Source organism: Muscardinus avellanarius (genome assembly GCF_963383645.1).
Source record: "Muscardinus avellanarius genome assembly, chromosome: 1".
Classification (NCBI taxonomy): domain Eukaryota; kingdom Metazoa; phylum Chordata; class Mammalia; order Rodentia; family Gliridae; genus Muscardinus; species Muscardinus avellanarius.
Window position 1 is genome coordinate 192650097 of NC_137786.1, and position 27658 is coordinate 192677754.

At 50.7% G+C, this 27658-nt stretch overlaps 1 protein-coding gene across 4 annotated transcripts in view; it reads right to left on the minus strand.

The window, feature by feature from the left end:
• Positions 1-27658, minus strand: part of USH1C (USH1 protein network component harmonin) — a gene marked incomplete at both ends in the record, with an annotated part of 47512 nt that overhangs the window by 15445 nt on the left and 4409 nt on the right. The window contains 15 exons of one of the 4 annotated variants that reach the window (XM_080719829.1): positions 437-589; positions 5490-5563; positions 8482-8606; positions 8964-9029; positions 10000-10142; positions 10443-10499; positions 10649-10708; positions 11908-11992; positions 13755-13849; positions 14159-14216; positions 14411-14435; positions 14561-14669; positions 18485-18623; positions 18757-18900; positions 20519-20586. In XM_080719829.1, the coding sequence (XP_080575955.1) occupies positions 437-589; positions 5490-5563; positions 8482-8606; positions 8964-9029; positions 10000-10142; positions 10443-10499; positions 10649-10708; positions 11908-11992; positions 13755-13849; positions 14159-14216; positions 14411-14435; positions 14561-14669; positions 18485-18623; positions 18757-18900; positions 20519-20586 (1401 nt within the window). Of the gene's footprint in view, positions 1-436; positions 590-5489; positions 5564-8470; positions 8607-8963; positions 9030-9999; positions 10143-10442; positions 10500-10648; positions 10709-11907; positions 11993-13754; positions 13850-14158; positions 14217-14410; positions 14436-14560; positions 14670-18484; positions 18624-18756; positions 18901-20518; positions 20587-27658 lie in introns of all 4 variants that reach the window. The other 3 variants (XM_080719831.1, XM_080719830.1, XM_080719832.1) reach the window with 3 other exon arrangements.

The window sequence follows — 27658 nt, forward strand, 5'->3', positions numbered from 1 at the left end:
AGACAGATTAACTGGGGATATCATTAGATTTACCATCTGTACAAAAGGGTTAGCCTGAAACTCAGACGCTAAGCAGGAAGACCAGTCTCCTCGCCACACCGGTGGTAGAGAGGCTCAGCCTTAGACTTACACTCAGGCAGGGCAGAGAAAAGAAGACAAATTCAAATTTCTAGCCAGGAGTGTCAATGACTAGCCTGAGACCTTCAGTCCAGGCAGAGAGGTAGACTTAGAATCATATCCTGAGCCGGGAGGCTAGTCGCAGTCTCAAACATACACCTAACCCAGGAGCTAACCTCAGAGAATGAGGAGGGAGGAAGGGCTTGTCCTTGGACTGCATGTGGGGAGAACAAGTCCAGCTGGTCCCCTGACAGCATGATGGGTGATAACCTATATATGTCCCAGGGATGCTCACCTGGGCTGTGAGCAGGACACATACCTCCTGGGCCAGTCGGTTGATCTTTAGTTGCTTTTCTTTCTCCAGCATTTCCTCTTTCTCTTTGTAAAGCTTTTGCTCAAACTCTAGTTCTTTCTTATTTTTTCTCAGCTCCTGCAGGCTGTCATATTTGGCTTTCTTCTTATCTTTTCCTTTCTGAGCAGATGTAGCATTGTTTATATGACAGAGTTTACAAAGCAGGGTTAACACCAACACAGCACAGCAAATTCTGCATCCAGGCCTCAGACAACACCAGGTAATCGCTCCATGATGAGACCCAGCCCACCTCTTCCTGGCTGCACTGAACATCAGACCTCAGATTTAGGCCCGGCAGGCCAGGGCTACCCATTGCAAAGTGGATACATATTTCTTTGCCAGCCAGAAGAACTAGCTTTCTAGTTTACTAACTAGCTATATGACCTGGTATGACCTTGGCTATGTTCTTTAACCTCTCTAAGCCTGATTCACCTTGACTCTAAAATTGGGGAAAATACCTGCCCCTGAGGCTTTCATTTGGTGCCAATGAAAGAGCATCTATGAAAGGGCTTTATAAATTTCAAAGTGCCGTCCAAATAAAAGGCACCGTATTAAGTTCCTACTATCCAGGCTCATACCTTCTCCAGCACCAAGGAGAAAGGTGGATCATACTCAAATGCCAAAGTTGCATCCTGGGAGATTCTACAGAAAATCCAGGAGAGCTGGAAAATCTCAACTGCAGAGATCCTTTGTCCTGAGCTAGAAGAGATACAAACAGACTTAGAGCTAAGGACACTAGATCTTCCCCTGATGCTGAAACTCTAGATTATTCCATCCCGGAGAGTCCAAACCCAGGTGAATTGGGTCCTTAAGTTGAAGATTAACTGGGGGATGCAGGTGGGGAGGAGAACCTAACTGCTTTACACTGGTCACAGGGTTGGAGAGGACGAGGAAGGGAGGTGAAGGACAAAACGATCCTGTTGGAACTGGACCCCAGAGCCTGCTTTTCTGGCTGCTTCAGCTGGGTTGCAGGGAAGCTGAAGTGTAGGGAGGGGAGAAGAAAATGTACATTTATGGACTGTCTATGTGCCAAAGGGTTTATGCTGATTATTTCCTATGTAGCTCTGTCCCATTCTCTTGATGAAGGAAGCGGAGGCTCTGAGAGGTGAAGCCCCTTGCCTCATGTCAGACATCTAGTGAGTGATGGTGCCAGAATTTGGACCAACTTTTTTTTTTCTGTTCTCTGATGAGCTGGAGGCAGGAGAATATAGCAGGAGAGAGGACCAGCCCCTGTCACACACAGCATGGATCACAGAGCTAGCACTCAGGAGAGGGGATGCAGAGAAAGTCAACACTCAGGGCAGTTTCTGGGGCAAGATGGAAACACTCCTGTTCACTGAGCTCACCCCTAACTCTAGCAAGTCTTCCTGAGGTTTGCTCTTGGATTTCCTGAATTATCTCAGTATCCAAAGTCAGGAATGAGGAACTGAGTTTCCCAGCAACAGATGCACAACTTTCATTCACAGCTGGAGGGATGGTGGGTCACCATAGACCTCTGCAGATGTTGCATGGTTGTATGTTGTATGAGATGGTTCTCCTTACTTCAGACTCATGCTTAGTTCCTTGCATACCTGTTCACTACAGTTTTAGCGCAGTTGACAAATGGATCCTCCCTGCCATCATGTTATAGGTTCAGACAGCAATTCCCCAAGATGGATAAAAACATTCTGCCTAATGGCAGCTTGCTAGAATAAGGCTCTGGACTCCCACAGGGGCCACCATAATAGGGATGATCTTTCTATTGGTTAAAAAAAAAACACCAATGCTAATATTTTAGAGCCACAGCTCCTAGGTAGGGCAGGCTAATAGTAAACAGTTTCTGTCTCATCCTCAATGAAGTAGCAGAAGGGTGAGTTGCCCCATGGCATTGTCACTGGGTCTCCTGCTAGCCCCAGACAGGTAACTTAGTTGTCTGTGAATCTACTTTCCCTGCCAGACTGGGCTCTTGCAGGTAGAGCTGCTCTGTGTGATTTACTCCAACAGTTCTGGTGAAAGGGCTTAGCCAGAACCATGAACCCTTCAGGTCCTGTTGTGGTCATTGTGGGGCCACAGGCTGGAGGCCTTGAGCCTCAGAGGGTTTTACTGCTGATAGGAACAAAGGATGTTGAACCTTTCACCTTTCTAATAAGGATGTTGTGCATTGATGACCGTGGCCATGGGTACCCTTTGTATTATGTGAGGATTAAGTGTTTGAGCTGCTGAAAGAGTATCTCCCGTGCTCTAGATGAAATGCCGATGGATTTCTTTTTAGCCCACATGAGGCACATGAAATATGTCATCCTTTTAGTTGTCAGCTAAATCCATGGCAAATATTCCTTTCAGTCCAGTCTGAGAGGAGAGGCAGGTGGAGTGATGTGCTTTTGCTTCTACCTAGGAGCAATTGTTCTTTCTTTTGGAAATTAAAATGAAAACCCAAATACCAGCTGTTTCTGAATGATGGAAATAATAAATAAGGGGAAACCAGCTCTGTCTCTTTGCCAGTGGCAGCTCTGAAGTGGCGTGGCTTGCGATGGGTGTGTAGCAGGTTCTAGTTCTTTCACATTTGCATAGTTATTAGTGCCTGGAAAAAATTCCATCTATCTTTTTTCCAATAAAATCCCATGCATGTTTGCATATGTATGTGCTTCTCCCTCTCTATCTGAGTTCTAATAAAAACAGTATGTAGAGAAGAATTAGAAATCTAACTCAATGAGATACCCTAAGCCATGGAGTCAGGCTGTAAAATGTATAGTCTTTTTTGTTTTTGTACTGGAAATTGAACCCAGGGGCACTCTACCTCTGAGATATTCCCTTGGCCCTTTTAATTTTTTTTTATTTTGAAACAGGGTCTTGCTAAGTTGATGAGGCTGACCTTGACCCTGAGAGTATCTTGTCTCAGCCTCCCAGGTAAAGGATAGTTTTTTGATATTAAGTTTTCTCTGAGACCATAATGGTATGGGACAAAATACCCAAGGAGTTCTGTTCTAAGTTTATTTATTGCTGTATAAATCACAATCTGTGCTCCTAGATGAAGACATTCACCCATCTCAGGAATAATATTCTGGTATGTTGTTTTAATGGGAATGTGCTGGAGAAAGAGGGTAGATCTTCTAGGCACATCTGGAAACATGCTATTCCCATGTTATAGGCAGGGGGAAGTCAGGGATCATCAAAATCAACCAGCAGCCAGTGCTTAGCTTCTGGGGGACTGACTTATTGCCAGAAAGAGCTGGCTGAGTGTAAACAACCAATTTAGCTCACTCAGATTTATGGTGATAGTCTGATTTCCAAATACCAAACTCTAAACTGTCCAATCTGCAGATATTAACAGTGGCATTTTCATAATCATATGTCAAAGTGATTTAGAAAGACAAAAGACAAGAGAGTTTTATGGGGCCTGGAGATGTTGTAATAAAATTTAAACAGAAAATTAAAGGCCCCAGAGATTGGAAAAAGACATACTCCTGGGCACATGTAGAGATAGTTCAGGAGAGAACTGGGATTGGCGTGGCTTCCCGTCACAACCTGAGGTGGCAAATGCCCAGCGTTGACAGCCAGTCTGCATGTGATATAGTAGGTGTCATGACCTGCTCTGGGTACGCCTGCCTTGGTATTTCACTCTGTCTGACCTCAGGCTCCTGATCATGACCTCTGGTTCTACTTGACAGAACAAGGAGACACATCCTGCCTTTGCCCTGTGTTCATCGAAACTGGTGAGAACCCAGGCAGAGCCCGAGGGTCCTTAAGCAGGTCCTCATGCCAAGATTTCCTGCCTCCCTCCCCTAGGAGGTCAGTGAACAGGTTCAAATGACCATGTCAGATAGCAGTGTTCAGAGTTGACAGGAAAAGAAATGTTTGGAGAAGGCAAAAAAAAAAAAGTTAAATATGCAAACAAAAACCCCAACAAATGAACAAACAAACAAAAACCCACAGCAAACCCAGCACAAATCCAGCAGCACACAGTCCTGTCCTACCTTCCGGATGGTTGGGAATTTGCCATCGTAACGGTAAAACCACCCAAAGGCTATAAGAACACAGAATGAAACAGTGAGACACAGTTCAGCTGAGCCAGGGCAACCATGGTCAGTAGAGGAAGCTGTGTTGCCAGGGAACACGTGGCTTTGGGAGATGAAAAGCAGATCTACCAGCAAAACCACACCCTCAGTCTGGCTCCACTTCCCTGGCCTCATCAGGGGCAAGGCAGGCCCCAGACCACCTGAGAGAAGCCCTGATTCCCAGGCCCTGGGCCACTCAAATGCCTCTCCCTGGACACTGGCTTCAGAAGTCAGTGCCAGAAAATCAGCAACTAAACTCCCTGTGGAAGGATGAGCTTTTCCAAGTCACAAAGACAGGCTCCAAACAAAGCCCCGTTGACAGAGAAAAAGCCCTTTCCAAACAGACACCTCCTGGCCTCTCCATCCAAGAGATGGCTTGAAACAAAAGAGAGCCTGGGTCTCTGCCTAGAAGTGCTGTCACACAGAACAGAACTGTCTTGTTTCTCAGTGCAGGTCAAGTCCTCCACCTTCAGCATCACAAGAGAGGCCATAGCAGGGTCAGTCCTGTGAAGCCAGCTCGGGCTGCAATGGGCAGGAGGTATGTCCCCAAAGAAGTATATCCTCCACCCAGGTGTGATAAGCAGGGTCACCCCCCCCCTTCCTTCCCCAACAGCACAACAGGCCAATACCCCAACCTGAGTTATCTGGGGCAGGAGTAAAGGCATATGGTGTTGGGATAGGCTGCAGAAAGCCCTGCAGGACCAGTCATTACCTCCTTAGTACTAGATCTGGCCATAGGGAGTCTCCAGGGAGAGGCCAGGGCAGCAGAGGCAGACTTGGCTTGGGCAGTATTCAAGTATTTGAGCCAGTGGTTTTGTCATATTCGCGCAAACTCGCTGATGTATCAGCCTAGCCATGAATCCTGTCCTTAACTCCAGTGGACCCACCCTGAGCCAGCCCCCAGGAGCCGGGTGTCTATGCTGCTTCAGGAATGGCAGGCAGGGCAAGCAGGGCAGCCAGACCAGGAAGCGAAGCGGGGCGCGCACCTGCTCTCCCTGCTCTTCTGCACCTGCATCCAGGTCGTCTGTGGGTTCGAGCTTGGTCTCCACTCCCTGACCATCTACCAGGGGAACAGAGGAGGCAACGGTGAACCTGGAGGACTGAAGAGGCTGAGCAGCCAGAGGGGCTTCCCAGGAGTCTGGGGACCTGTGACCGGCTTCCTCCAGGAGAGCTGAGGAAGTAGGGGCAGGGCAGTGCTCAGGAGACCACAGCAAAGGCATCCAGCTCTGGAAGGTGCATGCAGTGCTTTCGACCTCTGTGGCTTTAGTTTCTCTATCTTCAAAATGGCAAAACTATAATAGTGGCCTCTGATTTGACAGCAGCGAGATCTGCTGGCATGGGGTTAAAGGTGATGAAGATGGGGCATCTGGAATGTCACTCGCTGAGGGCATGGGCTTGCCCTGGGAGAATTGATCCTCTGCCTTTTCCCACCAGCTTTGCCTTGGGGCCTTGGGTCCCCCAGGGAGATGGCTGCACTGTGTGGGCAGCAGGTGGTGGTTGGGTGTCCTGAGAAGTAGGGTGGGGCATACACAGTCAGAAAAGCAGGAATTTTGACATCATGTGGACAGAATAGGAAATTATCCATTCTATTTATTTTTAACCTGTTTTCTGGCATCCCTGGGACCCTAGAAGGTAGTGCAGGAGCCTGCTAACAAGCTGCTTTTTAATATATTTTTTTGTGGTACTGGGGATGGAACCCTTCTACCTCTGTGCTACACTCCCAGACCTTTTTTTATATTTTATTTGGAAACAGGGTCTCTTAAGCCAGCAAGGCTGGCTTCGAACCTGTGCGATCCTCCTGTCTCCGCCTCCCAAGCGCGGGGATTACAAGCGTGCGCCACCACGCCTGGCTGCTTTTTAATATTTTAAAAGCTTTCCTTGCCCATGGTCTTGTGAAAAGGCCATATGTTGAGTTTCTTGGTCTTTGGCTCCAATTACACTTATTCAACAATGGACACTGATGCCATTTGGCTCCATTGCCAACAAGAGGACTGCTTAATAAAATAATAGAAACACAAAGGATGCCTTCATAGTTTGGTGGGAAAAAAAAAAAACCCCTCAATTTTCAAAACATGGGTCTATTGTGGGGTGAGGAGATGAATTAAGGGGTCCTTTAGGAAAAAAGACTGGAGGTCTCTTCTTTTAAACCTCCTCCTCTCCCGAGGCCCCTTGTAGCTGTGGAATTCTTAATAAAGTCACCACCCCTCCACCCCTGCACTGCTGCCCTGAATTATTTAGGGACCTCTGTGAAAGCTCATCCCAGCTCTGAGGGTTCGGCAGAATGTTGGGCTGCTGCTGGTTTACCATGGGTAGGTGGGCTGAAGAATTTTCAGAACCTCCTAGAGCAGCTGGTGGTGGTGGGGAACAGTTAGTCCCTACCACGTCCCTAGACTGAGGAGCTTCATGTTCAAGGCTAGAGATGCTCCATACTTGTCCCTGTTTGTTAAAAAATGCGGGGTCCACCCTATGCAGGCATAGGTACAACCTGCTGGCTAGTGGGTCCCAGGGTTGGTTGTTGGTTTTGGAGGAGCAGGCTAGCCAGTGAGGTCCTGCTGGCCCAACGCCCTGACCATTCCAGCCCATAATGGGGAGAGGCAGGAACTGAGCTGCACCAGAAACCCTGCTCTCTTTTCTCACTTACCTGCAGGTTAGGATTAAATCGTGGAGCACATGAAGATGGATGGCTGTGGCAGCCACCCCAGGCAGGCTGGCAGACTCGGGCCATCAATCCTGCCTTAGAGTACATGTATCTTTGAGACCCTGCCTTAGAGTACATGTATCTTGAGCAAAGGCAAAATTCTTGTTCTTTTTATTCAACAAACTTGATTTGGTTAAAAAGCACCAAATAAACAGCTAGCTAGTGACACTGTTCTTATTTTCCATAGTTCCCGAGAGGGTATGCTTGCTGTGAAGCCAAGACCCAATTCCTAGGAAGGTACTAAATAGACTTGGGTTACTTTCACGAGAAGCAATTAAAATCGATCTCTCCCCTTCTGAAGCTCCTATTTCACTCATAAGAGCAAATTAACTGCCCTTATAAAACATGCATTTTTCACCAGGAATTTAGTTTGGGCCACATCTGCTGCTAATTCCGAATGCCATAGGGGAGGCCACGAGAGCACGCCTTGACCCTCTGGGAGGACCATGAGATGACACTGTGCTCTGCTGCCAGGAAGGAATGTGCTGAGAGCGGCCTGCCCCCGGGGAAGGGTGAAATGGAACCACCCAAATGTCCTGCCCCTCTGCTGTGGTCCGAGTGAGTGGCTACGTGGGTAAGCTGATGTACCTCGAGAGCTCAGGTATGATCCAAAGTTGGGATAGAGCTACCTAGGGCCCATCACAGCACCCCATGTGGCTGCCACTTGGCAGAGACAGGGAACCCTAGCTCTTGGATCCAGATTCACCCCCACCAGAGGTTCCCAAAGTCTCCCCTGGAGATAGGGGAGTAACTGTGGAGGCCCAGACTGAGACTGCCTCCCTGCCTCCTTCCCTAGAGTGGCCAGACAGCCACCTGTGTCAATGAAGTTGGTGATGGGGTGCTTCAGGCAAGCTCCTGTCTCAGTTGCCCATCAATCCGGGGCCACCAGAACTCCTTCCTCCCTTTCTTTCTTGCTGCTGACATCTCCCCAGTCCCAGATCAGAACCAGACAGGAAGGGGGCACTGTCCCACTTTTGCTCAGCTCTCTGTTCTATCGGCAGCACCCCAGTAGCCTGTGTGCAGTTGTGTTGTAGGGGGAGAGCCTGTGAGCTGGTGTGTGGAGCAGGCCTCTGGATGAGGAAAGTGGAAGCCCCCCCCCAGGCTCAGGAGGATGTCCCTGACATGTGGCTGTACCCCTAATGAAGGAAATGTAGCTGAGAGCAAGCCAGGGGCCGTTGACCTGAGGCAGTGGCAGTGAACAGAGAGAACATGCATTTCTGTTTAGTCCCTTAGCCCTGGGCCCTAGAGGGACACCCTTTGCCCTAGCACATGGTACATACACTTTGGCTTGCGAAGGGGTACTGGGTGCACCTCGGCTGTGATGGTTTTAGGTGAGAGGAGCTGTTCCTTTGATCCCCAGTCTTCTTCCCATTGCTTCTTAAACTTTTCTTCTTCCTCCACAATCCTGAAATGAGACCCCATGCCTTTGATTGGAAGCAGAACCTCTGCAGGTCCACCTCTTGCCTACCTGAGAGCTCCAACAACCCTGAGAGGGGCTCCAAAGCTCCAGGGTGGTGTGTAGACAGCCCCTGAGTGTGGACACCTCCTTGGCAATTATATAACACTCTGTTCTAGTTACCCTGACTGGTGGGTTCTCCTAGGAGTGTAGAATGGCTAGACATACAGTACGGTCTACCAGAGGATAAGAGGGCCAGGCAAGCTGGGGCGAGAGGTGGCCTCTGGCTGCCCACACACCTGAAAGCACACTGGCATCCACTCACAGACACACGTGTGCAGGCACACATGGATCCGAGGTACTCACTGTTCCATCTCCTTTCGGTATCTTTCATTTTCCTCTGCTGCCTTCTGGGCAATCTCCTTTCTCCTTCTAAAATAAATGCAGATGCCATGTTTTGAGTTCATGCAAGAGAAGTTAATGCATCTTTGTAACTAGTCCCTGATTTGAGAAGTTTTAAATGTTTCCTCAGACTCCCTTCCAAGGATGCCTGCACCAACTTTGGTTGCCAGGGAAGGTGCCCAACAGACTCTGAGCCCTGTGCTTCTGGGTGGTTCTACCTGGTATAGCTGGGTAGAGATTCTGTGGCACTGAAGTGGGTGGCAGCTTCACATGAGGGCTGAACTCCACATGCTCTCTTCAAACTCTAAGAGGAAGTGATTGGTGACAGGCAGGGCCTGGATATAGAGGGCCCAGCCAGACCCTGGGCAAAGCAGAGACTGCTAGCAAGTATGACTCTCTAGACTAATTGTTTGGGAGGTAGGGACATCCTCTCTCCTTCCTCTTCTAGATAGTTATTAAGTGTCAAGACTATCTGCATTTGAATTTTGTCAGTAGTTTTTGATTTATGAATTGGTCAGTTCATCATTTCAACCACCTGGTGTTGGTTGGGGGTGGGTATCACAAGTGAGTGGCCTAGTTGGGACTGCCAGGTTCTTAAGCCAAATGGACCACGTGTGACTTTGGACACAAGTGTCTTCACCTGAGCCTCAGCCTCTTCGACCATAAAATGAGTGAAAATCATCTATCTTGAAGGGCTACTGTGGGGATTAAGTTAAGTAACATAAGCAAAGCTCTAGTAAGCACCAGACACTTGGTGGATCTCTACATGTCGGTTGCTGGTAGGAGCCTCATCTTCCATGGACTGGAAATCAGGGGCTCTCCTTAGCAAGGAGGGAGAAGCCAGGTGGTCCAAGGCAGAGGATGGTCTCCTTAGCAAGGAGGGAGAAGCCAGGTGGTCCAAGGCAGAGGATGGATACTCTGACTACAGCTGAACCCATTTGGCATGAGGACAGGCCTGGGGGAAGGGTGGGCAGGGCCAGGGCCCCTGGCTGCCACTCACTGGCGCTCCATCTCCTGCTGCTCCTGGAGGATCTTGTTGGACTCCATGGCCAGTCGCTTCTGCATCAGGAGCTCCTGCCGCTGCAGCTCACGTTGCCGCACCTCCGCCAGCCGCTCCCGGTCCGTCATGAACAGCTCTCGGCCCTCACGGGGAATGAGGAGACCCTTTGCTCAGCACCTTGGGGAACCCGCACATCCGCTTACACAGCCTTGGGAGACAGGACACGGGCTGTCTTTTTAGGGCTATGCCCCTTAGTGTCAGAAGTGTGACTCCAGTGGTCCCTGGCCCAAATGCCATGCCGGGTAAAAGCCCTTTGCCTCTTTGTCAGAGTCTCAGGGGAGACCCCCTGTCCCTTCCTGGGAAGGTATGGCAGAGGTCAGGGGTCATAGGGGCTGGATTGGAGGTCAGGGGTTATGGGACCCACCATCGCATTCTGAACTTACAGCTCCAGCTACGATGGAGATGGTCAGGCTACGGCTGCTCTTCAGAACGTTCACGGCCTGTGGGGACAGGGGGCAGTCAGCTGGGGCTGGACCATAGGACAGAGCAGCGCCGGCAGACAGCACAGGTCTCAGACACCACAGTGGTGAGGGTGAGAGGGGGGTGGGGAGGTGATGCAGGCCAGCAGATGAAGACCCTTACAGCTCACCTCCTTGTGGTCCAGGTTGGAGAAGTCGATGCCATTGACTTCGACAATCTGGTCCCCTGTCTGGTGGAGAAATGGAGAAGGATTAGCGTGTTTGTGTTAACCTCACGTTCATTCACCTGTGGAAAGGGCTCCTCTGGGGAGCCAGGCCTAGACCTTGGGTCTTTAAGTGGCTGTATGTCAGTTCTTCCCAGTGAGCAGAGCAGTTGGAAAGCTCTGCCTGAAGCCCAGGGGGCCTCCAGCTCACCCTGGCACTTCTCTACTCCATAGCTGTCTTATTGGCTACCAAACATTACACCACTAGAGGTTAATTTCTTTGGCTAAATTATACCATTGGCTTTACAAATCCCAGCTCACAGACACAGAGTCTTTGGGCTCCTCAGATAGTAGAAGCTGTGTTAAATTGTCATTATAATAGTTATAGTAGCTAATATTCATTGACCATTTACTATGTGCCTAGCACTGTTTTACCATTTATTAGCTGAACACATACAACCCTAAAGGAAGGCTCTAGTATCCCCATTTTATTTATTTATTTATTTATTTATTTATTTATTTATTTATTGTGGTTCTGGGGATGGAACCCAGGGGCATTCTACCTCCAAGATATACCCCTAGCCCTATTTTTTATTCTTTATTTTGAAACAGGGTCTCAGTGAATTGCAAAGGGCCTCGCTAAGTAGCTGAGGCTGTCTGTGAACCGTGATCCTCCGGTCTCAGCCTCCTGAATGCTGGGATTACCAGCGTGTCCATCACGCCCGGCTAGTATCCCCATTTTAAAGGCGAGGACACTAAAGCACAGAGACCTGAAGTAACTTGTCCAAAGGAGAGGCTAAGAGTTCCAGCTCTGGTATCAGACCTAGGTTGGAATCCCAGCCTCACATTCCAGCATATGATTTTGGAAACGTCGCAGGCTTTTCCTGAATCTCAGTTTCCTCACAGGTAAAATGGGGATATTGATAGTACCTATTCCTCAAAGGGTTCTTATAAAGCATAAAGGGCTTAGACCAATTGTTCATTGCAAGTAAACATAGAACGTCAAGTCTGATTATTACTACAATCCCAAGCTCAGGATTAGTGACTACCAGAGATGGAGAGATTGTAGAGGGGTCACATGTCAGCCCTCTGTGGCGCCTCCCACTGGGGTGTGGATCGGAATCATTAGCCGGTGGTAGCTGAGCGCAGGCTCTGTTGGAAGGTGCGGGCCCATCACTGTGGCATAGGTTGTCCCTGCCACCATGGGGCCAGCCCAGGCTACTCACCTCCAACCCCACCTCTGCAGACAGGGAGCCAGGCTTCACGTTGCTGATGAAGATGCCGGGTTTCTGGATGGGACCGCTGGAAATGCTGTGTGTTGGGGGCGATGTGGGTCAGGTCTACCCTCCTGGATTGACCCCTGCATCATTTGCTAATTTTCCACATCCTGCCTGTCACCATCTGCCTAGTGCCCAGTGTTCAGGATAGAAGTCACTTATGAGCTCAGGACCCAAGTCCCTCCATCTCTGTCTCCCTTCTGGCCTGAGGTCCACTGTTTCCCCGGGCAACCGCCACAGAAAACTACTTGTGATTCTTCCTACCCACTCCTCACCCAATATACCACATGTGCTGTTACTTCTCTTCCCAGAACTTTCCTGTCCATCCCTTTATGATTCAAACACTAACCCTTCTGCAAGATTTTAAACAAAGCCTGTATTCTATCCCAAAATTAAGATAGTTGGTCCCTTTTTAGTGTTTTCCAAAGCATCTATAGCAAGGACAGCACTCTTACTCTTCTCCCCACCTAGATCTGTAGCAGACATCACTAATTGATCACAGCACTCTTTCCACCAAACTAGATACAGCCTAGAATCCTTTGCAGAACAGAACTCCATGTGGTCACCTACTAACAGATTAGAGATGGCACAGATAGGAGACCTACCCAGGATATAGGTCCCTAGAGTCCTTGTTGCCCTATATTATAAACCATGTATGCATTTGGCTTCTGTATTGCTGTCATCTTCCAGAAAGGAAAGATGTTTTATTACTTTTATCATTTTTAAAATTTTTGGTGGTACTGGGGTTCCTAGAGGCCCTTCTACCTCCGGGATACACTCCCAGACCTATTTTTTATATTTTTATTTGGAAACAGGATCTCTTAAGTCAGCGTGGTTGGCTTCGAACCTGAGTAATCCTCCTGTTTCCACCTCTCAAGCATGGGGATTACAAGCGTGCACCACCATGCCTGGCTTGTTTTATTACTTTTAAATGTGTTTATTAAAGCCAGGCATGGTGGCACACGCTTGTGATCCCAGAATTCGGGAGGCTGAGATCAGAGGATGGCGGTTCATGGACAGCCTCAGCTGCTTAGTGAGGCTCTCTGCAACTTAGTGAGACCCTGTTTCAAAATAAAGAATAAAAAATAGGGCAGGGGGTATATCTCGGAGGTCAAGTGCCCCTGGGTTCCATCCCCAGACCCACAAAAACGTGTTTATTAAATATAAATGAATGGGAATATAATAACTTAAATAATAATAGCTAATATTTGCCAACTGCCTATGATCTCCTAGGCACTAAGCTTTATACTTTCCTTCCTTTACAACAACCCTATATGGGTATTATTCCTGATTTATAGAGGGAAAAGCCAAGGCTCCGAGTGTTTTTGTTTCTGGCCCAAGGTTTCAGAGTTCATACATGGCAGGGCAGGGCCAGAACTGGCAACTGAGTGGCTACAACACGGGACAGAACTCCTCTTGTGGCCCAATGCCTGTTTGGAATCCCATGGCTACCTCTTAAAAAATCCCACAAGTAATTAGTGACAAGGGTGCTGTGACAGTGATGCCCAATTGGACAGGGTCCCTTTGCAGTGACACCAGGGCCCACCCAAGGAACGCGGCTTTGCCTCTGGGCCTCAATCTCCTCATCCGTAGATGGAACCTGTTAGAGCTGTCCCTTTGGTTGTTCAGGGCAGCTGGAGGTTCAGAGGTAAATCAGTCACCAAGAAGCGTGATCACTCGTGGACAAGTCACAACACTGGGGACACGTGTCCTCAGAAGCAGCAGTGGGGAAGAGGTGTGAGGGCCTGCTGGGGTCTACACACCATCACTGAGCCCCAGGACGGGCCTGCACCTACCTGCAGCCAAGGCCCCGCGAGCCCACCAGGCTGATGAAGACCTTCTTCTCCTTGTGTGTCCGACTCCCAGGGGAGCCCAGGCTGCCCTGACCACCCTGGAGAAGGGACAGAGGCAGGGTTTCTGGGTGTCCACATGCATGCAAGTGGGCTCTTGAGCTAGTGAGACCTTCAGGACAAAGTGCTACTGGATTCGCACATGCCAGGTGGCCACTCTGTCCCTGGGGATGTGGGCCTGCACCAGCCTGGCCAGCTGAGGGCCCACCACCCACAGGAACATCCAGGTGTCCTGGACGCCCAGTGAAGTCCCCAAGGACACTCCCTAGATCAATCCCCCTCTTAGGAGCAGCTGCCCCTCCCAGAGACCACCCGGCCCAAGGCCCATCATAGGCGGCCCTTGCCCTTACCCCAGACTCCGACACAAACTGATCCACATACTGCCATTTAAGGGGCTCATCGGGAGAGCTGGTGAAAAGGGGACACAGAACAGGGGGTTGTTAGTGAGAGATGTTTGAGGAACCAGGACCCAAGTTCAGAGCTGCCATACCCTCGGCCTCCACCTCTGTTGGCCTGAAGGGCAGGGGGGCCAGGTCCCAGGGCTGACTCCAGGACCCTGGGCCCACAGAGGAGAGACTACAACAGAGCGGGGTCCTGCTCACCTCTTCACAGGAATCAGGCCGATGTCTGTGGGAGAAAGGCACTGGGCTTAGGACGGCTCCCCAGCCTTTCCTCTCCTCCCAGGAGCTGGGCACCCCATTGCACACCCAGCTCACCATCACCGAGCCCCACCATCCCCTGGCTTCACTCACGTCTCACTTTGATGGACACGGTCTTCTTGGTGCGGATGAGGTTGATGACCTCCTCGTGGGTGCAGGAGGAGATGGAGTATCCATTGATGCGGACGATCTCATCTCCTACCTGGGCCAGAGGGGGTTAATGATCACCAGGTGGAAGGAGGACCAGGCAGCAGGGCCAGCCCAGCATGAAAGCTCCTGGCCCTGGCTCCATGCTGTCCCCCAAAGAAACCTGAACATGGGCCCTAGTTAGTACCTTGTCACAACCAACCCATCCCCCACCAGCCCAAGGAAGCACCTAGTGCTTCCAAGCAGTCCTTTGTCCCATTCTACAGGTGAGGAAAACAATATGGGGGTGTGGGGCACAGTGGTGGGGTAAGCAGAGACTGTCCCCTCACTCTGCTGCCCCTTCATCTCACTGGGACACCACCAGGTCTTGTACTCTAAGCAAAGGTGAACCTTTACCTGGTTTCAAGTGGCCCTGCCTGGTATTTGTCCCATCCTGCTCTGGAGAAACAGGCAACTCTGTTAACAACTATGACATTGAAACTGAGTCAAGGTGGGGACCGATGACTCCTGACTGAAGCCCACATCACCAGCATGAACACAAGATCTCTTTTTTCCATTCTATGGAAACTTGATGAACATTTTGACCCTGCGATGACCCTGACCTTGAAACGTCTGTCCTGGAGCAGGCAAAGAACAGTTTATGATCACAGGGCTTTGACATCTGATGCCCTGGGTTCAAATCTCTGTTTTTATTCTTATGAGTTTATGAGCTGGGGAAAGTCCACTGAACTCTGTGGTCCTCAGTTTCCCTTGTCTGTAAAATGGAGGTATTGTGGAGAATTAAACTCATGCTTGTGGAGCCAAGTGGTGCACACACACGGCAAGTGCTCAATATATGGTTGCTGTCATTATCATCAGTCAGGGCCCCAAATACTCTGCTCAGATCCCTCATAGGGCTAAGTAGATAGGGAGGTGGGGCCTGCAGGGCCAGCCCTAGATGCAGAGACTGCCTGTGCTAGGCACAGCAGCTGCTTCCTCTAGGCATTTGGGCCCTAGGGCCAGTCCCCTAGCCCATCACTGATTAATCATAGAGGTGGATAACCCCCTGACACCAGGTGAAATTGAGGCCAAGGGAGCTGATGTTCTGTCCAAGGTCACACAGGCAGGATGACATAACAGACCTGGATGTTGGGTACCCTTTTCTAGTTGGAGGCCAGGGCTGGTCAGCTGGGGCCTAACTCAAGCCACACATGATGAGCCCTCCTGAGACCTGCTGTTGTGCATGGGGGATGCAAGCTGGGCTCTGTGGGCGCTGGGCGGCACATAAACTCTGAAGGGTCCTGCAGGTGACTCCCATCTTTCAACACTCCTACGGAGTCACCTCTCACGGCTGCCAGGGATGCCTCTGTGCCTCTCCAGGACACAGACCCCAGTCTTCTCAGTGTCCTCTCAAAAGTGGCAAGGGACTCAGAAAGCTACAACAAGGAGAGGCTTGATCAAGAGCTAAGTTTCTGAGACACAAAGGAACTCAGGGAGAATATCTGGACTAACTCCTCATTCCTACTTTTCACAACCCTGAGGGCAGGGATTTGCCTCTGTGAATCAGAGGAAATGGAGTCTCAGAGGGGTGAAATGACCTGCTCAAGGCCACCCAGCAAGCCAAGGGAGATGCTGGGATCTGAGGTCAGGTCTCCCTGAGAGATAACAAGCCTTGTCTCGTGGGCGTCTGGAAGCAGAGGAAGGGCGCACAGCCAGGCCTGGCTGTGATTGCCTACATCTTGCCCGCTATGGATCCCTGCCACCTGTCAGAGACCTCAAGTCCCACAGGAGGGCAGGGATTGCTCTGTCCATTTTACAGTTGGAACAACAAAAGCGCAAAGAATCATTTTCTAGTAGAATGCACAGCAAGTTTTACAAGGCAGGCTGCCCTGCACAGGACAGAGGACTTAGGTTAAGACAGAATACCTTTGAAAAAAAAATCAAAAGTATCCAGCATGGGGCATGAGCAGATGGACAGAGGAGCCCCAGGACCAGGTCCTTTTGGAGGTCTGAGCCCCCATGGAGACCTAACCCCACAGGCCAAATTGCCAATGGGTGTTCAGCCCAGCCAGGCTGTCTGAACCTGCCCCTTCCCTGCCTTCCAGAATTTTCTCCCAGCTCCCTTGGGCAGGAGCGCTCCCCAGAAACATGACTCAGGAAGGCCAACAGATGCAGGCATTTCCCCCACACTCTGAGTGAGGCTCCCTGTCTCGTTCCTAAAGGGAATTTGCCCAGGACCCTGGTCAGAACCATGATTCCCACACAGGCCCTGGCTCCGGTTGCAGGATCAACTTCCCTCTCCCTCTGGCTGTGCAGGGAAGCCTGCAAAAGGGCCTTTGTGTGAGGCCCATGATGATATGGGGATCTGAGGACCAGGGGGACAAAGGAGTGATGAGTCCTGAGCCCAAAAAGGGATGGAGAATTCACAAGCCCGAAAAACAGCTGGGAAGGTAAAACTGAGTGTATTAAAAGGCCTTCATGTCCTAACCATGGGCACCACTGAGACACACTCGTCCCAGGAGGAGAGCTCACCCTGCACAAAAGAGGGCCTCAGCCGGCGCCAAGCGGAAAGCTCATTATGTTCTTTTCTCTGACTGTGTTTCTGGGCTGGAAAATGTGCCATGGAAGAAAGGAATAATGAAGGGGCTGAAATTTCAGACGCCGCCAGTGAGCCCTGAGACAGGGATTTAGAACAAAGCGACGTCTGTCAGCTCCCTCTTTCCACCTCCAGGCCTTGGTGACCTGTCCCATTAGTGCTTTCTGGAGCCCCCTGAAGCCCCTGGCCTGGCGCCGGGGTTGGGATGTTGATAACAAAGACTGGAAGTTCTGGGGGACCCCGGAGGGGCCACCTTCACCTAGACAGACAAAATACGGCTCCTGGGCCTTTGGAACAGTGAGACCTGGAGGTCTGCTCCCTCTGCTCAAAGGTGCCAGACCCCAGAAGAGAGGCAGCCCAGGGGCTGAAGACAGACCCCTGAGATAGCATCGGGAGTCCCAGGTTCTAATCCTGGCTCCGAGTCGCTATTCATTCTGTAACATGGGGATGACACATCTAAGACCCACAGTGAGACTGGTCAGGAGCTTGTTGACCCCCACCATTCACTCAGTTTTCCCAGCTACTTGCTCATCAAACACATAGCACCAGCCGGGTATGGTGGCTTACACTTGTAATCCCAGTACTTGGGAGGCTGAGACAGGAGGATTGCAGGTTTGCAGCCGGCCTCAGCAACTTGAGAGGCCCTCTGCAACTTAGTGAGACCATGTTCAAAATAAAGAATAAAAAATAGGATTGAGGGGTTAGCTCAGAGGTAGAATGTCCCTGGGTTGAATCCCCGGTACTGCAAAAACAAACACAAACAAATCCAAAAACGAAAACACAAACACATAGTACCACCTCACTAGGCAGGGCCGTGAGAAATTTCTTATATTAATCCATCTGATCCTTATACAAACTAATGAAGTAGATGGTTTCATCACCGTCTCACTTTACAGGTAAGGAAACTGAGGCCTGGGGTTCAGCCATTCCAAGAAAGTCACAGAGCTCAGGGAACAGCAAAGCCTCAGAGTCTGTGCTCTTAAACATGACACCGCACTGAGCCTTCTTCTTCCCTTCTGCTAAAAGGTGACCGGTACCAAGCTACAGGTGTTCTTCCTTTAGGAAGAAGGGGGGTGGGGGCTGCAGTGGCCAGGTTCCCAGCTTGACTCAAGAAAACACACTGCCCATGGCCTGATTTCTACAGGCCCACAAACACCTGTCAGCGCATAGGAGCCTCTTCCTCTCCCAGGGCTCAGGAAAGTGGGTGACTGTGTCAGGCCACACGGCCCTAAAAATGAGGGGAAGGTGGGAAACCTGAGGCCCTACGGCCCCTTCTCCAGACTCCACTCACTTACTTGGAGCCCGACGCTGTCGGCCTGACCGCCTTTGATAAGGTGGGAGATGAAGAGCCCACAGCCGAACTCGAGGCCGCCACGCACGCTGAGCCCGAGGCCTTCGGGGTGAAGCCGGTCGAGGCGCACCTCTTTCAGCTTCCTGCAGAGATGGGGGTGGTGACAGCCAGCTCAGGCCTGATGACCAGCGCCACTAGCAAGGAATTCCATCGGCCGCAGGGTGACCTCTCCCACTCCCTGCGTGCAGGCAGATGGCTCCTTCCCTCCCTCCGTACCTGGAGCGCCGTGGGGTCAGCTGGTCATATTCCACCTGGTGCTTCAGCGGGATCAGTGGTCGGATGGCATCAAATAGCGGCAGGCGACTGGGCTCATTGATGACCAGCTTCAGGTCTCCCACGAGCACAGCCACGTCCATGGTCCTACAGAGACACAGGGAGCACCTGGAGCCTCACCTCTGCCCTCCCTGGGCCCCCCAAGCCTAGGCCTAGGGATTGAGGACTCTTCTGAAAAGCCCATATCCCCTAACCCTGGCCAGGGGCCTCAGAAGAGCTGGTTTCTCTTACATAAGTATTACAAGGAAATCAGTGAGTTAGGGACTGTTGACCCATTTTGCAGATGAAATAAGCTAGGATTTCAAACTCAGCTCTAGTTCTGAAGTCCAGGATCTTTTTTTCTTTTCCCCTGTGGTACTAGGGATTGAACCCAGGGGCATTCTACCTCCAAGCTACACCCCTAGCCCTATACTTTATTATTTATTTTGAAACAGGGTCTCACTAAGTTTCAGGGCCCTCACTAAGCTGCTGAAGCTGGCCTCGAACCTGTGATCCTCCTGTCTCAGCCTCTTAAGTACTGGGATTACAAGCATGTGCCACCATGCCCAGCTAAGTCCAGGAGAGCTCTGTGTGAGATGGGGACTTCCTCCCTCATATCCTTATCTCCCAGTCTGATCTGCTACTGAGCTCTAGAAATTCTTTTTTAAATTTAATTTTGGTTTTATTGGTACATTATAATTATACATGATAGTGGGTTTCGCTGTGACATCTGCACATGCGCATAACATAATTCGATCAGTTTCATTCCCCAGAAGTTCTAGAAATTCCACCTTCACAATATCCCTCACAAGCCTCACACCAATTCAGACTCAGCGTCTCGAGCCTCCTGTGGGCTTGCTCACTCTCATCTAATTAGCTTCTAAATGTAAACCAAACCCCTTCTCAAAAGCCTTCAACAGCTCCCTACAGCCCCAAAGACAGAATCCACCCTCTCTGCAGGTCCTCCCTGAGTATCTCTCTGCATGCTGTCTCTGTACTCTGAGTTCTACCCCCTGGGTTACCTATCATTTCCCACCCACATCCAGTGCTTCCATGGCTCGGTAACTGCGCTAAGGCTGAGCCCTTATCCTGTAATGCCCTTCCCTTCCCTCGTGTCCCACCATCAAAACCCTCCTTATTCTTCACAGCCTAGCTCAAGCCTTCCTGGCACCTCTCTGCCTCTTTTTTTTTCTTTTTTCTTTACCATTCTTGCTTTTGCCTGCAGTTGAAAACAAATGCTTTACATTTCTGCGTAGCCGTTATTTTATTGTCACTTATAATGCCTGCCCATCTCCTCCCACCAGGCCACAAGTTACTTAAGGAAAGAAAGTGTATCTTCCTCATTCTGCATGGTGCCCAGAAAGTGGGAGGAGCCTATACATGTGCGCTGAATGAGTCAAAAGCAAAGTGTGTCACATCTGACTCATTGGCCAGGGGCAGCTGTCATTTCTTGTTCTGATCCAACAATTATACTCTGTAGAATCTCCCTGGCTACATTACACCCTCCCCCATCAGACTGTAAACAATCCCAAGGGCAGGAACCAATCTGTCTTGCTTCCAAGTGGACCCCTGGCCCCTGGCACAGAGCCAAGCACGAGGCATTGTGTAGTACTGAAATGAGTGAATGGTGTGTCCATTTCATTTCCCTGAGATCCTCTATCTCAGAACAACCCATTCCAGGGCTCCCTGTGGGGTGCTCCTCTGGAGCTGGACTCAGCACACTTACTGGTGGTACATCCGTAGCACATCATAGAGATAGTCTTTCTCTGCATCATTTTCAATCAGAAAATCCACCTGGAAAATGCAAGGGCAGAATTACAGGTCCAGGCCCCCATGCCCATAACAGACCCCAGGGAGGAGATGCCACCCCTGGGGACCTCTCCAGCAGCACAAAGTACCCCACTATGTCATACCCATGCAGAGGGTCCCACTGGCCAGAGGAAAACCTCTGCACATCCAGATGTGACCAGACTGAACCCTGTCCTAAGGTGGGGTGACACGTGCAGACACAGGGACATGCACACACATGTGTGCACATGTGAACCCATGTGACAGAGACACACCCTGATGGTGCTGCTGGTCACCGGCGGCCATGTCACCTGTGTCTGGGAGAAGCCCACTGTCTTACCTGATGGTGGCTGTAGTGCCGAATAAATGCTTTCAGAAAGGATTTGGGCCACTCGCTCAAATAGCACATCCCACCTGCCGGAAGCCCACGCCAGAGGAACGCTGCCCTGTCCTGTCCTGGCCTAAGCTGGGTTGGCCCTGACTTCTGTCCACTAGCCAGCCTCCTGGCCACTCCTTTCCCCTCCCCAGGCCCCTGAGTGACACCCCAGGGGGACGGTCAGGTTACATCATTTCAACTTCGCTGACGTCAATGGCTGGGACTCCAAGGTCAGGTTCAGGAGCTTTTTCAGTAGCACCTCAATCCCAAGGGAGCTGCTGATCCAAGAGCCCCAAATTCCCTCTTTAGAATAGCTCACTTGAATCTACACATGGTATCCTTGGCTCTCTCTTTGGTACAGGACTGAGTAACAGGGCAAGGTAGAAGCTGGAGGGGTCCCTGGGACCCTCCCTCCTCCAGACTCCAGCCCCAGGAGCGTGGCCTCAGCCCTTCACAGTGAGAGGCTGCTGTTGGGGGCAGCGTGCTCCCGTGCCTGGTTCTTAGAGCTGGGCTGCAGCAGCCTTGCCTCTTTCTGTGGATATCTTAGGGGGGTCCAGAAGACTGGGGACAATCTGTCTGTCCCAGTAGCCCTTGGGATTTCTTACTTGAGCAAGGAATGCAGATTCCTAGTCTTTTTTCTTTTTTAAAATTTATTTTATTTTTTAATTTATTTTTGTTGGTGCATTGTAATCATACATCACATTGGAATACAAGACTTGAGAGGATATACAAGCACACATCATCCAATTAGCCCTCATCCAATCCCCATCTCATTCCCTCCCCCTCCCTTGATCTCATGCTTGATTGGAGATTAACTTTGATACATTTGTTTATGTGCCTCCTGAGTTTTAAAGAGGTTCCATCCTCCCCTATCCCATACCCTCTGATTGGTCACCTTAATTGCTTTGCTATAGAGGCCTTTCTATAACTCAAACTCCTCCTGTTACCCCTTTCCTCCTAGTTATTGCTAATTAGGGGAAGCATCTGGTTTTTATTTTCTGTGCTATTTCTCTGTGCATGCCACGTTGCAAGTTCCGATCCCACTCTTGATGGCCCCAGTAGTGGCCTGGCCACCCAGAGGACTGATCCAGACCTCGCTGGCTCCAGCACCGGCCTTGCCTCATGGGAGGCCCCAATTCTGGCCTTGCTGGCCCCTGCACCGGCCTAACCCCTCGGCTGGCTCTGATCCTGGCCTCAGAGGCCCCAGCACCAGCCTTGCCTCATGGTAGGCTCCGATCCCGGCTTTGCTGGCCCTGGCACCAGCCTAACCCCTCGGCAGGCTCCGATCTCGGCCTCGGAGGCCCCAGCACTGGCCTTGCCTCACGGCAGGCTCCGATCCCGACCTTGCTGACCCCGGCACCGGCCTAACCCTTCAGCAGGCTCCAATCCTGGCTTCAGAGGCCCCAGCACTGACCTTGCCTCATGGCAGGCTCTGATCCCAGCCTCACTGGCCCCGGATGTTTTTTCTTGTGTGTGTGTGTGTGGGGGGGGGTCTGGGGAAGGAATCCAGGGGCATTTGACCTCTAAGCTACATCCCCTGCCCTATTTTGTATTTTTATTTTGAAACAGGGTCTCACTGAGTTGTAGAGGGCCTCACTAAGTAGCTGAGGCTGTCTGTGAACCGTGATTCTCCAGTCTCCGCCTCCCGAATGCTAGGATTACAAGCTTAATCTTGCCTCTAAACTCAGTCTGAGCATTTTACTAAAGATGAGATTCACCTAGGAGGCTGCCCTCCAGGGATGCGCAGGGAGGGTGGGCGTCAGCTGCCACTGAAGTGGCACCCTGCTCCCTCTCTCACTCACTACAAGGGGATCCCAGCCACTGTGGGTGGTACTACACCTAGGGTGGCAGAATGGACTCTGGCCCAGCCCACCACTCGAGTGGTGCTTCCATAGCCCATCTCTACGAGGACACAGCCTGGGTTCTGCCCCACCCTGTGTGAGAGGGCTCATACAGATATGGGCTGCCCACATTGGGCTATGGTGGAGGATTCTGAGCAGAGAAAAATCCAAACTCTGCTCAGACCAGGACCAGAGATAGCTTGATAAACTTGATCATGCCACTTGCTTGTGTAATGGCTTCTCACACTTTAAGCACAATCCAGACCCTTTACCCTGACTTGGCCAAGCTCTACCTGCCACCCAGGCTGTGTGGCCCCCTTTCAGTTTCTCTCCAGGCCAGACCCTCTCCGGCCCCAGAGCCCTGGCATATGCTGTGCCTCTACCTCCCTCTTCCCTGCGTGACTGGCCTTGTTCCCAGAGGTCTTTCCTGTCTACCTACCTAAACAGAACCCACCCCCAGGGGTATTTCAATTCCATTTCATTCCATTAATTACACTTGTAATTTGAAGTTTGCTTTGAAATTGTTTTGTCTGTCTCTTTCACTAGAAAGAGAGGCTTACCCTGTGTTAGTGCTCAAGAACTACTGAATGGGTTTGCCCCCTGCCTCCTGGTGTGCCCACACAATGCAGGTGGGAGGAGCCACAGAAACCAGGGATGGGAAAGGACCTTTGCAGAGCCCCCAGGAGTCCCTCTGAAGGCACCAGACAGGTTCCAGAGGCTTTATTCCATTTGCTCACTAAGCCCCTGTTCTCACACCATTTTGCAGAAAGGATCAGAAAAATAAATGCACCCAAGGCCCATAACTACTAAGCAGAGCTAAGATTTGAACCGAGGTCTCACTCCAAAGCCTGTGCTCTTGCTGTGACACTGTATCTATTGTGACTTGAGCCTCTGGAGATGAAACAACTCCCAAAGCCCCTCAAGGCCCAAACTCCAACCCTTTGCTTTTAAGATTCCTAATTCTTACCTCTCTCCTCTTTACTGTTAAACACACACACACACACACACACACACACACACACACACACACACACACTTTTTGGTTTGGTTCATAATGGGCAAAACAAAACATCTTTTAAATGACATTTTGAGCCGGGCGTGGTGGTGCACACTTGTAATCCCCGCGCTTGGGAGGCAGAGACAGGAGGATCGCGCAGGTTCGAAGCCAGCCACGCACGCTGGCTTAGGAGACCCTGTTTCCAAATAAAAATGTAAAAATAGGTCTGGGAGTGTAGCCCAGAGGTAGAAGAGCTTCCAGGAACCCCAGTACCCCCCCAAAAAAAACACACACGACATTTTGAAACTGCAAATGGTGCAGCAGCATAAAAATCCCACCTGCTCTGTTTGGAGTGACAATACCCCTGGCACAGGGCTCCTGGCGTGATTCTAGCTGTGAGTGGGGCATGAGACGAAGGACCTGAGAGGGGAGCCCTCATTGGCTGAGGCCTTAAAACTACAGTTCCCTCCCCTCTGTCTTTGCATCTTGCTGTATCCTGAGGTTTAAGTGGAACTGTCCTCCATAGACAGCATTCTTTATAGAGTGGGCAGAAAGCTGAGGTAGATAAGTAATGGAATTTGCAGTTTTAGAATCTGTGGTTCTTTTTCTCTGTCTTCTCTAGGACAATCATAGTTCCCTTGGAGATGGTCTTTGTAGAAAAGAGCCGGTTTCCAAGGACCCCAGGCTCCTGGCCCTTGTGAGCAGTCCCCCAACGTTGACATGGCAACCAGAGGCCCCACTCCAGAATCACATCCTAGCAGTTTCCTTGTGAGCTCAGCCATTCAGCCTCAGGGTCCCCAGATCTCCCTGTACACAGCTCAGCACAGACCCTGTTCCAGTCTGCCCCTTCCCCACCTCTGCAAGGTCTTCTCCACATCCCCTGTGAGACTCAGGCTGCAGTGGAGCAAACTCCTCCCCTAGCACTCTGAAACCACCCCAGCCTCCGTAGGAATGCCCTTCCCACTCCATGTCCAATTAAAAGAAAATCGTCTATATACCAAGCAGCTGGAGAGTAGATCTGGTAGATGCAGACAGCTCTTTAAATGTGAATCTAAGTGATAAATCAAAAGGCAATCCTAGTAACAGAGGAACAAATGTCTCACAAATGTCTCCAGGGAGACTCAGAAACAGCCCTTCTCCATCCTCTGAACACACACACACACACACACACACACACACACACACACACACACACCTCTCACTCAGCAGGCTGTAAAAGGTACTGGAAAAGAAACCCAGAGATGTACTCCTCTTGAAGTCTGAACTTGCAGTAACAGTGCCACCATACTCAAACCATACTTTTAAAAATTACCTAGTGTCCTCTCTTCCCGGAATTCCACCTGACACCAGTCCAAGGATCAGCTTCCCAAGTCCCTGCTCTGGCGCACTTTGTCCCATTCTCCGGCACATACTAGGTACCGGCACACAGTAGGTCTTTGGTGCTCATCCCTCCTCTCCATCCATGATCTTTGCTTCTATGTGGTTCCCAACACTGCACCATGCACACATGCCCACACGCTCAGTGCTGCTGCTGAATGATGAACAGACGCCACTGGCTCAGGTCTAGAAGCTGCCTTCCACCCTCGTGGACCAGTCCTGGGCCACCCACCTCCAGCCTCTGCCACAGTAACCTCCTAGAGGCCACCTCCCCTCGGCTTGTTTTCCAGCTCCTTGCAGAAAAGCAGGTTCCAGACCCACACAAGATGGACTCTCTTCCCTCCTCCCCTGTGACCCATGCCTTCTCCTGGGGGCAGGTCCAAGCCGCCGGCCTCAGCCTGTGGCTCCTCTTGTCTGCTTGTTTGCTCATTTGGGCCACACTCTGCTCACTGAACATCTGTCATATTGGAGGAACCTCATGTGTGTTATCTTTAGTCTCCTAACAACCTTCACAGGTGTATTTATTATCCTGCTGCAGACTAGGTAACAGAGGATCAGGCTCCAAAACCTCTGTGTTTTTCAGTCCCTCATGGGGCATCCACGTATCATTTAGAACTCTTCTGTTTGCACTTTTTATTGAACACCTACTTCATTCAAGACACCAGTCTTCTCTTTCCAACTAGATTTAGAGAGCTTTTCCTTTTCCTGGATCCCTCTTGATGCAGGGCACAGAAACCCAACAGGAGCTCGCCATCTGCAAATGACTACTGGGGGTCCCTTTCACACCATCACCCCCTCTCCACCCAGCATTAGCGTTTTTCCCTGGCTGACGCCCAGCGGGGACTGTGTTATGAGTCCGGGTGGGGCGGGAGGACACCACTATCTTACCACACCCAGGCCGTTTGCCTCGGGCATTGGAGGTGAGACCTGGGTTCAGCTTTGGGGTCCTTTCGCCCTCATCCCCTCTACTACCCCATGGGGAGTGGTCCTGGCTGACAGGGAACCAAGGAACACTGGACCCATGCAAATTCAACGCTTCAATGTGCACCTCGCCAGATGGAGAAAGAGCAAGAACAGGGTAAATAATGCACGGGGCTCCACTCCATGCGCCCTCCCTGGGCTGCCGTGAGGATCACGTGGACGGCGCGCCTCGAGCACTTGGGACAGCCTCTAAAATGCGCACTGCTTCATTTTCTCTTTCTGTCTCCTCCACCCAGCTCTTTGTCCAGGGGCTTTCGCCTGGGCTCCCATGCCTGCCTTCCAGGTATGTTCAGCCAGGGGGTCACAAGCGGGAGACGGCGGCGTGGGAGAGGAATTGAGGTTCTTAGTCTTGGCTGCAGTCTGTGCACCAACTTGGGCTTCCTCTGCCTGAGGTGGCGCCACCTGCGCCTCCCTCTGCAGCCCTGCCCTCCTCCATGTGCCCCTGCAGGTGCCAGGCCTTGTCTGTTCATGTATCCCTGACCATTCCACACTCCCTTCTCAAAGCTCTCTTTGGTTTCCCCTTGGGATGAGGGGCCGCTTCCTGCTGCGCCTTGGCTGGTGCAAAGCCTTAGCTGTAGGTAGTGGTTAGTAGCGGTAGCACCTGAGGGCTTCCTTCTCTAAGACTCTTCCTTCTCCCTTCAGATGCACCTCAAACTTCAGCACTTGTCTTCACCTCTGCTATGGACTTTGCCAAGTTGTATCTCTCTCTTTCTTTTCTCTCCCCCCTCCATCTTTCACAACCCATGAGTGGGGAGGGCAGGACCAGCAAGCCCCTTCCCTGAGGCTCCTGAGGATCCGGTAGATGCGGACAGCTCTTTAAATGTGAATCTAAGTGATAAAAGGCGATCCTAGTAACAGAGGAACAAATGTCCCACAAATGTCTCCAAGGAGACTCAGAAACAGCCCTTCTCCATCCTCTGAACACACACACACACACACACACACACACACACACACACACACACATCCTCACTCAGCAGACTGTAAAAGGTACTGGAAAAGAAACCCAGAGATGCACTGCTCTTGAAGTCTGAACTTGCAGTAACAATGCCACCATTACTCAAACCTCAATTCTCTCATCTATAAAATGGGCAAAAAAGGCCCCTTTAATCTTTCCATGAAAGGTTATAGATTGTTTTTATTACTAACTCAATGAGCTAATAATTATGAACGGTGCTTGGAAGGTGGTAAGTCCTATGTGTTTGTTGAATAAAACCAAGTAAGAATAAATGGATATGAGCCGGGCATGGTGGCGCACACTTGTAATCCCAGCATTTGGGAGGCTGAGAACGGAGGATTGTGGTTCGCGGACAGCCTCAGCTACTTAGTGAGGCTCTTTGCAACTCAGTGAGACACTGTTTCAAAATAAAGAATAAAAAATAGGGCAGGGGCTGGAGCTCAGAAGTCAAATGTCCCCGGGTTCCATCCCCAGACCCGCAAAAAAAAAAAAAAAAAAAAAAAGAAAGAAAAAATGGATATGGATTCTATATCCTCAGCAGCTGGCAA